We start from the raw sequence: 14,275 nt of genomic DNA, 5'->3' as shown, positions 1-14,275 counted from the left end.
CACTCCATTCTGCAGATTTCTTTTATCACTATCACCGAAGAAGTAAAATGCAGATCCCCAGGCTCTGCCCACAGAGTTCTCATGAATTGAAATACAGAGTAGCCTCAAATTTTGTGTTTTTAAAAGTTCTCCAAGAATGTAAATTGGTACCTCTTTTTAGAGAGGATTCGGCACTATCTCTTACCACTTTAAAGCACACGTAATTGGCAATTCTTTAATCCTATAGAAATTAGCACATCATATGCTCAAAGATATACACAAAGGATAGCCACCATAGCGCCGTAATAAACAACATGGTGTTCTTTAATGGTTTGGGCAGGGGAAGGGGGTGCGGGGCAGGGGTTTGAGACAGGGTTTTACTCTGTCTCCCAGGCTGGAGTGCAGTGGCAGGAACACTGCTCACTGCAGCTTCCACCTCCCAGGCTCAAGCAATCCCCCTGCCTCAGCCTTTGAGTGGCTGGGGCCACAGGTGCATGCCACCACACCCAATTAATTTTTTTTTTTTTTTTACGTTGTCCAGTCTTGTCTCAAACTTCTGGGCTCATGCAATCCTTCTGCCTCAGTCTCCCAAAGTGTTGGGATTACAGGCTTGAGCCACTGTGCCCAGCCAATGGTTTGAACATAAATAAATTACATATATTATAACTATACAACTTTACAAAAACTGCTATGCAGTCACTAAGAAGAATATTGGGTAGATCAACATGTGCTAAAATAATCTCCATGATAAAATTTTGAGTGAAAAGTGCAAAACCATGTGTACAGTATTTTATCACTTGAGTAAAATCAAAATGAGGGCAGGAAATACATATGTACATATATGCTTGCATATGCATAGAAGGAGGAAAAATACCCAAGAAACATTAAGAGAGATGGCTTCTGGGCTGGAAATCCGAGGAATTGAAATTGGAGGGAAACTTACTTTTTTCACCCTTTTTTGTGTATGTACAGCTTGTAATTTTACCATCTGCATGTATTATTGAAAGAGTATAATATACGTAAGCATAGCTTACCAAGTGATTCTGATCCACAGCCTGACTTGGGGCCAACTAGTACAAACCAGCACTTCTCAAACTTTAATATGCACTAAAATAATTTGAAGATCTTGTTCAGTGTGTCTGCAGCAGGAACTCGAATTTCTGCCTTTCTTCCAAGCTCCCAGAGGATGCCAAGCAGGTACTATGCTTTGAGTGGCAAGGGCATAAAGTTAAGAGCATTGGAGCCGAGAGAGGACCATGGGCTGGAACAGTTGGTGGAGACTTCCCAAAGCACACTGGTGAGCTTGGAAGCAGAGGCAGAGCATATATGACACTTTGGGATTCAACGGGATCCCATGCAGTATCATGGTGATGGTAGCAGTAACGATTAAAATAGTAGGAGAGAGGTAGAACATAGGCTACAGGGGCTAGTTAAAGGCCAGCTGTGGAAGACTCTGACTTCTAAAGAGCTTGATTTCAAATGTACTTTGTAGATATGAGTACCCTGATGATTTTCTTTTAATTTAGGTGAAATCCATGTAACATACAATTAGCCATTTAAACAATGTTCTGCAACCACCACCTCTGTCTAATACCAAAACTTTTTCATCACCCCAAAAGAAAACCCTGCACCCATTAGGCATTCATTCCCTATCCCATCCTCCTCCAGCCCTGGGCAATGTTAATCTGCCTTCTGTCTCAATGGATTTACCTATTCTGAATATTTCACATATATGGAATCATACATTATTGTGATCATCTATAACTGGCTTCTCTTTCTTAGTATATTGTTTTTGAGGTTCATCCATGTTGTAGTATGTATCAATATTTTGTTCTTTTTTATGGCCGAATAATATTCCATTGCATGGTTATACCACAATTTGTTTATCCATTCACCTGTTGATAGGCACTTGGGCTGTTTCCCTGTTTTGGCTATTTTGAATAATGCTACTATGAATATCTGTGCACAACTATCTGTTTGGGTATCTGCTTTCAGTTATTTGGGGTATATACTTAGGAGTAGAATTGCTGAGTCATATGGTAATTCTTTTTCTTTTCTTTTTTTTTCTCTTTTTGAGACAGAGTCTTACTCTGTCTACTAGGCTGGAGTGCAGTGGCTCACTGCAACCTCTGCCTCCTGGGTTCAAGGGATTCTCTTGCCTCAGCCTCCCTAGTTGCTGGGATTACAGGCACACGCCACCATGCCTGGCTAATTTTTGTATTTTTAGTAGACACAGGGCTTTGCCATGTTGGCCAGGCTTGTATGGAACTCCTGACCTCAAGTGATCCCCTACCTCAGCCTCCCAAAGTGTCAGGATTACAGGCGTGAGTCACCGAGCCCAGCCATCCTATGGTAATTCTACGTTTAACTTTTTGAAGAACCACCAAACTGTTGGTTACATCATTTTACATTCCCACCAGCAATGTATGAGGGTTCCAATTTCTCCACATCCTTACCAACTTTTATTTTCCATTATTATTGTTATTTATTATTAGATCCATCTTAGTAGGTATGAAGTGGTCTGTCCTTTGTGGTTTTTATTTGCATTCCCCTAATGACTAATGAGGCTAAGCATCTTTTTGTGTGCTTGTTGGTGATTTATATCTTCTTTGGAGAAATTTCTATTCAAATCCTTTGCTCATTTTCCGTTGGGTTGTCTTTTTCTGAGTTGTAAGAATTCTTTATATATTCTGAATACTAGACCATTATCAGATATATGATTTACAAATATTCTAGCCCATTCTGTGGGCTGTCTTTTCACTTTCTGGATAATGTCCTTTGTGCACAAAAGTTTTGACGAAATTTGTGTATTTTTATTGTTCTTACTCATGCTTTTAGTGTTATATCTATGAATCCTTTGCCACATCTAAGGTCATGAAGATTTACCCCTTTATGTTCTTTTAAGCATTTTATAGTTTTAGCCTTTCTATTTAGGTCATTGATCCATTTTGAGCTAATTTTTGTATATAATGTGTGGTAGGGGTTCAACCTCGTTAGAACCATTGACTTGTATATGTTTTGTGTTTTTTTTTTTTTAATAGGAGAAATGGCAGGCAAGCAGCTGCAGCCATTCTTAACCCCGGCTACCTTAGGATCACCTGAGGAACTTCTAAACATCCAGACCAAGTCTACCATTATCTCCAGAGAGGGGCCCAGGCATCAGTATTTTTTAAAGCCCACCAAGTAATTCCAGCAGGCAGTCACTGAACTACAGTGACCAGTGACCAACTGTCTTGGTTTTCCCAGGGCTGGGGAGCTTCCAGGGACATGGGACTTTCAGTCCTAAAGCTTGAAAAGTCCTGGCCAAACCAAGACACACTCCTCTCTGATACAACCTGACCCTTTTCAACAGCTGTACTTTGGAACATTCGACTTCCTTGATCTGGAGGTGCACGGGGACTTGATTTCTCTGCCGTCCTTGCCCCCCAGGTGGATTTGGTCAATGAAACCCCAGGTGGATTTGCTCCATTCCGGAGAGGTCCATGAAAACACTCCCTCACCCCATAACTTCCAGGACCTATATCTCCTTCATATCTGGCCAACAGGAATCTTCTCACCACTGCAAGGGGGAACCAAAATAAAACCCCAGAAAATTGCATCCCCACCAATTAGCGAGAGTTTCTCTTTCCATCAGTTACCTGGCTGAACCGAGATTCTCTGTTTGCTTCAAGGTATTCCCACAGGCTTCCTCATTAAACCAGTGGCTCTCACACTTCAGTGTGCATCGGAATCACCCAGCAGACTTGTTAAAACATTTTGATTGTTGAAACAGCAATCAAATTATGAACCCATGAAAGGGGGCAGTTTTGGTGGAAGGAGCTCAGGCAGTCCCTATGGTGATGGTTATGGATCTGGTAGTGGAAACAGTGGATACGGTAGCAAAAGGTTCTAAAAACAGCAGAAGAGGAGGCTGGGCACGGTGGCTCACACCTGTAATCCCAGCACTTTGGGAAGCCGAGGTGAGTGGATCACCTGAGGTCAGGAGTTCGAGACCAGTCTGGTCAACATGGTGAAACCCCATCTCTACTAAAAATACAAAAATTAGCTGGGCATGGTGGCGGGTGTCTGTAATCCCAGCTACTCGGGAGGCTGAGGCATGATAATCGCTTGAACCCGGGAGGCAGAGGTTGCAGTGAGCCGAGATCATGCCTCTGCACTCTAGCCTGGGGGATAGAGCGAGACTCTGTCTCCAAAAAAATAAAAAATAAAAACAGTGGTAAAGGGCTATAGTTCTTAGCGGGAGAAAGAATGAGAAGTTTTGGGAAAGCAGCAAGTTACCTTGAAACAGTCATCCCAAATGCATTAGAAGAACTGTAAAAATGTGCCATGGAAGGAATGATGACACATAGTTAGAAAACTTACTGTAGCTTAAACAGAAAACCCTTCTTGTTCAGGACTGTCATAGTCACAGTTTGCAAAAAGTGCAGCTATTGATAATGCAATGTAGCATTGGCTAGATGCACATCCCTATGGTCTTTTATCTGCTGTAGCTTTTTCTTTTTCTTTTCATTACATCAGGTATATTGCCCTGTAAATTGTGGTAGTGGTTCCAAGAATAAAAAATTAAGGAATTTTTAACTTTTCAATATTTATATAGTTCAGTTTTTCCACATTTCTTTTTTTTTTTTTTGAGACGGAGTCTTGCTCTGTCACCCAGGCTGGAGTGCAGTGGCCGGATCTCAGCTCACTGCAAGCTCCGCCTCCCGGGTTTAGGCCATTCTCCTGCCTCAGCCTCCCGAGTAGCTGGGACTACAGGCACCCGCCACTGCGCCCGGCTAGTTTTTTGTATTTTTAGTAGAGACGGGGTTTCACCGTGTTAGCCAGGATGGTCTCAATCTCCTGACCTCGTGATCCGCCCGCCTCGGCCTCCCAAAGTGCTGGGATTACAGGCTTGAGCCACCGCGCCCGGCCCCCCCACATTTCTGAACACTTTAACAAAATACAGTTTTGAGGGTGTTTCCTTGTGAGTTAACAAATAAAGAAGACCATTGTGAATTACTATTTTGCATAAATTTTGCTAACGTTAACTGTAAAGAAACACCAGCTGACTTGCAGTTTAAGGGAATTCTATTCTCCCCATTTCCAAACCATGACCTGAATGGGTGCTGACATGTGGAGAGAATAGATATTTGTATGCTTGCAATGTCTGTTTTAGAAAAATGGGATTGGATATTTAAATTAGCATATTTATGAATTTAATAGCATTAAGATTACCTTCAAATGAAAAAACTCTCAAATTTCAAAATCAAAATAAAAGAAGCAAAACTCCCTCAAGCTGAGGGCCCACTCACCCAGGAGAGCACGGGCCTCATTATAAAACAGCTGGTATCTCTGTTCCAAGGCCTAAGAAAATCATGCTTGAAGCTCCTTTCCATTGGGAAGGAAAACAAACCTGCTCCCCTGTTCTTTCCGCTTGACTTCTTTTCCAAGATTAGCATAACAGCTAAGGGCTTTAGCCAGCCAAGGCAGCTTCCCCAGGCTTCAGAAATCAAGCAGCCAGCCTCGCCTTCATAGGCGTAAGTAGAACTCAAGGTCATGCTCCCGTTCGGGGCAAAGTAAATGAGAACTGAGTGGCTACACCTGGAAGATTCGATCTGTGGTTAGAGAAACTCACAGAGTTCCATCTTGAGCTCACTACCTCTTCTAGCAAACCCTGCCTCCCCAACACAAGAGAAAATCCGTGATGTCGTTTAATCTCACAGGTTGTCAGGGATCATCTCAATCTTGGGTGCGGGAAAAGTAAAGCGTTTCTCAGTGTTGGCTGCGCCTTCTATATCAGAATTCCCCAGGGTACGTGTTATAAATTCCAAGCCAGAGATGGGTGCAGTGGCTCACACCTGTAATCCCAGCACTTTGGGAGGCTGAGCATCCCTTGAGCCCAGGAGTCCCAGGCTGCTGTAAGCCACAATTGCGCCACTGCACTCCAGCTGGGTTGACAGACCAAGATCCTGTCTCTAAAAAATAAAAATAAATAATAATAATAAACTCCAGGCCTGCCCCAGAACTATTGGATCCAAATCTCAGGGAGTGCTGGGCCTGAGCATTGCACTTTTTGTATATGGTGTCTGGCAATGCTACACACATGCTGATATAGAAGAACCTCTATCCTGGAAATTAAATAAACTCCGCTAGGCTGAGTCCACGCAGTAGTAGAAACCATGGAAGTCAGGGAGGGAGCTGGGGCTGAGGGATGAGAAAGGGAAGGAGGTCAGTGTCTATGCAGAGAACAAGAGATTGATACCATATGTTTGTGAAGCACTTTGAATTTCACTTTAAAAATAAAATTAAAATCACAGCAGCTGTTTGTCTATGATTTATGCAACTTTTCCAAGATGCTATTCTTCAGTTAAAAGTTTCCTTAAAAAATAAAACAAATTAGGAGTTAAATCAAGGTCACAAGGCCCCTCGCCAGAGCCTTGTGTTTCCTGTACTCGCAGCTTCTTAAAGGACTCCCCCCACCCCCACACCCTCCTTCTTGCCTGCAGTGCCTCCCTCCTTTCTAAAACATTAAGTCCTTTACGCCCAATCCAACAAAAACAAAAGGATCATTCTCATCTGTTGCAACACAGGATCTCAGAGAGGATCGTTTTAAACACACTGTGAATTAAGGTAGTATACAGATTCCAAGACTTCTTAGGGTGTTCTAACTCCTCCTCCAAGCCCACTCACCCGTACACTGACAGGCATTCTTTCCTAGGAGAATTACATTTTCTGGTGGGTTTCTATGGTCACCACACGTGCCTAGCCTTGTATAAGCAAGACCAGGAGGTCACCTGGCCATTTGGAAGCCAAAGACACAGCTAGCTCTGCTTCTAGTTTTACTCATCTCTGCACGCATTCTTCAACCAATTCTTCTTCCTCTGGAACATACTCCTGAGTGAGCTATGTGCAGACCCCCTGATTTTCACCAACCCCAAGACCCCGGCTGGGACTTGTGTTCACTGCCATGTTGTGCTTATACCTGATCTCACTGAGGATATGTGGATTTGGGGTAACTTAGAAGACTGTTTTATGCTTTACACTGACTCCCATCTGCTTTTGCAAACTTGAATCATTCTGACTCAAAATATTAGATTTTTGGTCAATAATCCTTCTATTTAATGAAGCCAAAAGGTATATTATGAAGGCCAAAATTATAAAACACTTTGATTTTATCTCCTCATCTGTAAAATGAGCAGAAGAAACTGTTAGATTGCTTAAAAATCCTTCCAACACTGAACTTATAAATCACAATAGTAGGCTGAGTGTGGTGGCTCATGCCTATAAATCCCAGCATTTTGGGAGGCCGAGGCAGGCAGATTGCTTGAGATCAGGAGATCAAGACCAGCCTAGGCAACACGGTGAAACCCCGCCTCTACTAAAAATACAAAAATTAGCCAGACACGGTGGTGCACACCTGTAGTCCCAGCTACTCAGGAGGCTGAGGCAGGAGAATCACTTGAACCCAGGAATCAGAGATTGCAGTGAGCCGAGATTGTGCCACTGCACCCCAGCTTGGGCAACAGAACAAGATCCTGTCTCAAAAAATAAAAACAAAAATAAATCGTCTTCATTTTAGAAAACAAGAAACTGGGGCTTAAAGTAATGTTGAACAATTAACTGAAAGTCAAAGAGTAGTGGCAGAGCAGATTTCAGGACTCTGAAAGCTATCCTTTCAGTCACTGTACTATAAGCCTAGGTTCAGCTCCCAGGCAATGTCCTGTGTGCTGAACCAGGGAAGACAGACCGCATAGACATTTCAGTTTAAAGCGTCAATATCTTCCCTGAATCCCTGCCATTCTATTATATTGCTGACAGTAGAATGATCTATAATCCATCTACTGATCAATTAACATAGTTTGTGAAAAGCAAACAAAATCAGCTTCCTGGTCAACATTGCCCACTTCAGTTTTACAAAGAGAACATTGCCAAACAGCTATCCCCTAAAGGTTGAACTCCCTCTGACACCGGTGACCAGAGTGACATTCCAGAAAGGTTTTGGGAACCCAAGTGCAGCCAGGACGCCTCCCGCTGCATCTGGGCTGCCCCGGCCAACAGTGTCCCTTACCTGCGGCTCCTGCAGGCGGCTGCCACGTGATGAACCGGAGCCCGTTCCTGACTCGGGAGGGCTGCTTTTCCGGGCAGTGGCCAAATGTGATGACTCGGCTAAATTTTCCCAGCCCTGAATTCCTAACATACAAGAAGCGAAATTAGGAGGTGACGCAGGGTCTGTTCAGGATAGCGGGTCGGCACAGAGTGATGGAAAGTGAGAATCAAAAAAGAGGGGAAAGTCAAAGTTTATAGAGTATTGGGGCGGGAGTGGGAATTGTTCTGGAATGAAACCGACAAGAATACTATGGGCTGGCACAAGCATCACTTGCGCCCTTTTGCTTCCCCACGCCATGCTGAGGTGTTTTTTCTTCTCCTTGCTGTGATATCCCCCGTCATTCTTCCCTCATGTCAGCCTGACCCACACTTTCTGCAGAAATTCTGTAGACAGCACTTCTGGGGACCTTCCCTCTGCACCGAACAAAACGGCCCTGTCAAGGCCCGTTCCCCCTGCGGCCGCGAGATGGCGGCATGACTCAATGGACGGGTTCCAGGCGGCCTCTGCACAGGGATGCCGCCGTGGCTGCCTCCTTCCTTACATAATCCTGTTAAGAGCGCATTTAATCTAAGGATGGGACACTGTGTTCCATGCCAGGCAGACTCATCGTGACTGACTGTTGCACCAACAACAAGAGCTTTAACCGCTGATGTCCCTTCCTGCTCAAGAAACACCATATGTCCTGAAAGGAGCGATTTAAGCTCTCAAAATGATTTGTTGGTAAAAAGTAAAGCAAAATTAAAATCAGGGAATTACAGCACCTGCAGAATTTAGGAGCCTCTCTCCCTCATCATCCCTTCTTCCCCGGACTCTCCAACCATGTGCATAAATCTATTTATCAATAATTAGTTATCGTCTCGCTCTGCCTTGGGTCATATGGAAAATATGTCCTAACAGAAAAAAAGAACAGTTATATTTTCGAAGATGGAGGGGCTTATTGTTATGCTAATAGATAATGAAAACTTCTATGTGCCAAATGTTGGGATAAATATTACATAGACTATCTCATTCAATTGTTACATCAAACCAAAAGTTAATACTCCTACTATAGTCTCCATTTTAAGGCTGGAGAAACTGAGGCACAGGGAGATTACCTTGACAAAGGTCATGCAGTTAATTCATGGCAGAGTTAAAATTCAGCCACAGGCAGGCTAATGTGAGAGCTTGGACTCAGCCATGATGCTATGCAGTGGACTGGTCTAGAAAACCCAATGAGGAGATAAGCAGAAAAATATAAACCAGAGAACTATGTCAGAGTGGAATATGAAAGAAAAAAGGCAGAAAGAAAGAAAATCGATGCTGCTGAGAAAATAAGAAGAATGAGGCTAAAACATCACCCTTTTCAGATTAAGTTACAAGGGCACCACTGTGACATTTGAGGACACAATTTCAATAGAGTGATAGAGAAAGGAAGCTAGACTGCAAAACTAAGGGGCTATGAGGAAAGAGGAAATTGAGATGTCTTGCTGCAAAAGGAAAGCAATAAATAGACTAGAAGAGACAGCAAGGTCAGGCAAAAGCATTTTGGTTTTCTTTTTTTTTTTTTTTTTTTTTTTTTTTTTTTGAGACGGAGTCTCGCTGTGTCGCCCAGGCTGGAGTGCAGTGGCGCGATCTCGGCTCACTGCAAGCTCCGCCTCCCGGGTTCACGCCATTCTCCCGCCTCAGCCTCCGAGTAGCTGGGACTACAGGCGCCCGCCACCACGCCGGGCTAGTTTTTTGTATTTTTAGTAGAGACGGGGTTTCACCATGTTAGCCAGGATGGTCTCGATCTCCTGACCTCGTGATCCACCCGCCTCGGCCTCCCAAAGTGCTGGGATTACAGGCTTGAGCCACCGCGCCCGGCCTATTTTGGTTTTCTTGTGTGCTTTTTAAAATGGAATAAAGCCTGGGCTTGTTTGAAAGTGGTTGCAAGGGAGCCCTAATATGTGGGTGGTACCTGGTAGTGGTAATAGGAAGAGGGGGAGGGGGGCATCAAGGGCACAAAGGAAAGGGTTAGCTCTGGAGGAGAAAGAAAGGTGGCTGCCTCTGTCTGCAACTGGGAGACAGCCACAGAGATGAAGATACATCAACACGAAACTGAGAGGAATGGGCGAGTTCAATTCTTCCAAAATAGCTTTAATCTTTTCAGTAAAACCAGAGTGAGGTTATCGGCCAAGAGTGAGAATGAGGTTTATATGGCCATAATCTATATACTGAACTAATCCATGTAGTGCTTAGAATGACCAAAAAGGTAATCAGATTATCCAAAGAACAGAGGAGACTAGAGAAGGGAAGTCTGAAGTATGACTGTAAAGATTCTCTGCAGAATCTCCTTTGTGAAACAAAACTGAAATTTACATCCCCTCCTCCCCTCGAACAGAAACACAACAGGCACGCTATTAATAATCCCTTGTGTCTAAAGTTTCTTTGTATTCAAGTTTTAAGACATTTCACAGAGAAATAGTATCTTCTCTACTGCTAAATAGGAGAACTACTATGCAGATAAATTTTCCTGTTTGGCTTAAAACTACAAAGAAAATCAGGGCCAGAACTGGAATTGATGTCCAGGAGCCTCTCTGATACTTGCACAGTGCTGCCTTCAGCTCTACTAAACAATTCTCATAAAGGGCCTGGATGCAGCTAACTGCCCCTAGAGAATCCCAGACACAGCACAAACATGGGAAGCATCAAAATCAACTCATGATGCCCACAAGAGTCTAAGATTCTCCTTATGTGGCCCTGGGTCACAGTACTGTTCCTTGGAAATTAGAGGGCAAGTTTGATAACTTGATTGCAACATATTTGTATACCGATAACACGATGTCTTTAAAAGAACACACCATAATTATTTAATGTAAGGGTTTAATGACTCTATTTTCATTCTCAATTAACATTTCCTTATTGCCAGAAGTACACTGGGGCTGACACAATTGGAAAAAGCAAAGAGGGTAATTATTTAGCCTGCATTACTGATGAAAAGGGCAACAGGCAAAGCTAAAGCAATCCACAATTCACCTTCTGTTTAGATGCAGATAAGGACAAAAGAGAGTCACCAATCAAAATGGTTTATCTTCAGTTTCAGGACTTTCAGAAGCACTTCCCTGTGTGTGTGCATGCATAATGTGTAATCAGGAAATTTATCTTTTTTATTTCATTTCTTTTTTTTTTTTAAATGAGACAGAGTCTCACTCTGTCACCCAGGCTGGAGTGCAGTGGGGGTATCTTGGCTCACTGCAACCTCCTCCTCCCAGGTTCAAGTGATTCTCATGCTTCAGCCTACCGAGTAGCTGGGACTACAGGCGCCTGCCACCACCCCAGCTAATTTTTGTGTTTTTGAAAGAGACGGGGTTTCACCATGTTGGCCAGACTGGTCTCCAACCCCTGACCTCAGGTGATCTGCCCGCCTCTGGGATTACAGGCATGAGCCACCGCGCCCTGCCAGGAAATTTATCTTAAAGGGAGAGATTTAAGTTTCCTCCCTCTCGTCTTCTTTCAGGAAATACATCCCCCTCACCCCGCCCTCCAGCTAAGTGAAACCCTCTCTTGATTTTCACTTCTAAAAAGAAATAAAATCAGCCACCTCCTTAGCCACAGGTTGTGATTACCAGCTTCTCTTTCTTTCTTTCTTTCTTCCAGTGTTTACTGAGATCCTGCTTCCATGGAGGCAGAGTGCTCGGCAGGTGGAGCCAACACTCACACTGCGCTCTCCAGGAGAATCGACCAGCAGCGGACTTGGGACTGGGGCTTATGTGCCCACAGTGCAAGGCAGGAATTGATAAGAGCCAAGGAGAGGAGGTGATAATGAGTCAAAGGGCAGTCACTAGGGAAAACCCTTCGTAGAGGATGGAGCATCCACCCCTGTGCTTAGTGAAACCAGTTAGACAGAGATGAGAAACGCCTCCGAGGAGGCAGGCCCAGCGAGAACACGAGGCCATGAAAGCACGCCAGCTAGCCACCCCGATGAGCCACCTAACCTGACTCCTCCACAATCCACTCGCCTCCAAGGTGGACAGCCTTGGGAGACCCTTCCCAAACTTCATGCCACATTTGCTTCCCACTCCTCTACCTATGCGTTATAATCTAAAAACACAGGTATTTTGGCTGCTAGTCTTTGCATGAAGTAGATGCTGCAGGAAGAAGTTTTGGGGTTTATCCCTCGGCTTCAAATACCCTCCAGCACATGGAGACAGGAGTGCCCCATGGCCCAGGTCTCCTCACGCCCAGATGCAGTTTTCCAAACTCTGTAAACAGTAAGCTGTCTCATCCAACCCTCCATCTGGCTGTTATGCCTTCCGTTTTCTCTATTTTATTTCTTGGTAGTTACTATTGGTGCCAGAATGCGAGAAAAAATTCAAGCTCTTTCTGTAGCCTCTTGGCCTGGGGTAATCTCTGAAAATGATTTGCCTATCCCTTGACTCAGAAAACTCCACAAAATCATGCAAACCAAGGCGTTCAAATCTTTATGTTACCTTTAAGAACACCCATGTAACTGTGCAGGCCATCAAGGTATACACACCCCAAAAAACACCAAGTACCTGAAAGATATCACTTTTCAGAGGCACTGTGTGCCTTTCCATCATTACAAAGGTGGAGCTGGCGTGTGTGCCCAGGCCAAACCATGGGGCTGGACGCAGGCTTCGTGACCCAAAAAAAGGGTCGAATTTTTGCTGCATGTGCTTAAAAATGCAGAGAGCAATGCTGAACTGCAGGGTTTAGATGTAGATTCTTGGATCATCGAGCACATTCAGTTGAACAAAGCCAAGATGTACACCATATTTACAGAGCTCATGGTCAGATTAACCCAGATGAGAGATCCCTCTGCTGCATGGAGATCATCTTCGCTGAAAAGGAACAAATTGTTTCTAAACCAGAAGAGATATTTACACACAAGAAAAAGGCATCCCACAAGAAACTGAAGAAACAACACAGCCTAGGAATACATTCAGTATAAGATAATTGCAAATAATAGTTTAGCCAGGCATGGTGGCTCACGCCTGTAATCCAAACACTTTGGGAGACTGAGGCGGGAAGATCACTTGAGCCTAGGAGTTTGAGACCAGCCTAGGCAGCATAGGGAGACCCCCATCTCTATAGTTAAAAAAAAAAATTTGTAATTACCCAGGCAAGGTGGCATGCACCTGTGGTCCTAGCTACTTAGGAGGCTAAGGCAGGAGGATTGCTTGAGCTCAGGAGGTCAAGGCTAAAGTGAGACATGATTGTGTCACTGCACTCCAGCCTGGGTGATAGAACAAGACATTGCCTTTTCTTTTCTTTTTTTCTTTTCTTGTTTTTCTTGAGACAGAGTCTTGCTCTGTCACCCAGGCTGGAGTGCAGTGGTGTGCTGTCGGCTCACTGTAACCTCTGCCTCCCAGGTTCAAGCAATTCTCCTGCCTTAGCCTCCCGAGTAGCTGGGACTACAGGTGCGTGCCACCATGCTCGGCTAATTTTTTGTATTTTTAGTAGAGGTGGGTTTTCACCATGTTGACCAGGCTGGTCTCAATCTCCTAACCTTGTGATCCGGCCACCTTGGCCTACCAAAGTGCTGGGATTATAGGCGTGAGCCACCACATTCAGCCAAGACACTGTCTTTTTTTTTTTTTTTTTTTGTTGAGACAGAGTCTCGCTCTGTCGCCCAGGCTGGAGTGCAGTGGCGCAATCTCGGCTCACTGCAAGCTCCGCCTCCCGGGTTCACGCCATTCTCCTGCCTCAGCCTCCTGAGTAGCTGGGACTACAGGCGCCCGCCACCGCGCCCGGCTAATTTTTTATATTTTTAGTAGAAACGGGGTTTCACCGTGGTCTCGATCTCCTGACCTTGTGATCCGCCCGCCTCGGCCTCCCAAAGTGCTGGGATTACAGGCGTGAGCCACCGCGCCCGGCTGACACTGTCTTTTTAAAAAAAAGTTTAAAAAAAAAAAAAGGCCAGGAGTAGCGGCTCACGCCTATAATCCCCACACATTGGGAGGCCAACACAGGAGGATCACCTGAGGTCAGGAGTTCAAGATCAGCCTGGCCAACGTGGTGAAACCCCATCTCTGCTAAAAATACAAAAATTAGTCAGGTATGATGGTGCATGCCTGTTATTCCAGTTACTTCGGAGGCTGAGGCAGGAGAATCACTTGAACCTGGGAGGCAGAGGTCGCAGTGAGCCAAGATCACACCACTGCACTCCACTCCAGCCTGGGCCACAAGAGTGAGACTCCATCTCAAAAAATAAAAAATAAACAAATAAAA

At 44.4% G+C, this 14,275-nt stretch overlaps 1 protein-coding gene across 8 annotated transcripts in view; it reads right to left on the bottom strand.

Annotated features, from left to right (window-relative positions):
- Positions 1–14,275, bottom strand: part of LOC105489413 (maestro) — a 46,041-nt gene that overhangs the window by 14,013 nt on the left and 17,753 nt on the right. Inside the window, exons 3-5 of one of the 8 annotated variants that reach the window (XM_011754227.3) lie at positions 12,580–12,885; positions 8,027–8,148; positions 4,258–4,300 (exon numbers count right to left, since the gene is read on the bottom strand). The exons of 2 other annotated variants lie outside the window; for them this stretch is intronic. In XM_011754227.3, coding sequence (XP_011752529.2) covers positions 4,258–4,271 — 14 coding nt within the window. In that variant the 5' untranslated portion in view covers positions 4,272–4,300; positions 8,027–8,148; positions 12,580–12,885. Of the gene's footprint in view, positions 1–4,257; positions 4,301–5,270; positions 5,560–8,026; positions 8,513–12,579; positions 12,886–14,275 lie in introns of those variants that run through there. 5 more of the 8 variants (XM_011754225.3, XM_011754229.3, XM_011754228.3 and 2 more) reach the window with 5 other exon arrangements.

Source organism: Macaca nemestrina, chromosome 19, assembly GCF_043159975.1.
Source record: "Macaca nemestrina isolate mMacNem1 chromosome 19, mMacNem.hap1, whole genome shotgun sequence".
Classification (NCBI taxonomy): domain Eukaryota; kingdom Metazoa; phylum Chordata; class Mammalia; order Primates; family Cercopithecidae; genus Macaca; species Macaca nemestrina.
The sequence above is the reverse complement of the archived record's forward strand: the minus strand, read 5'-3'. Positions and strand labels throughout refer to the sequence as shown.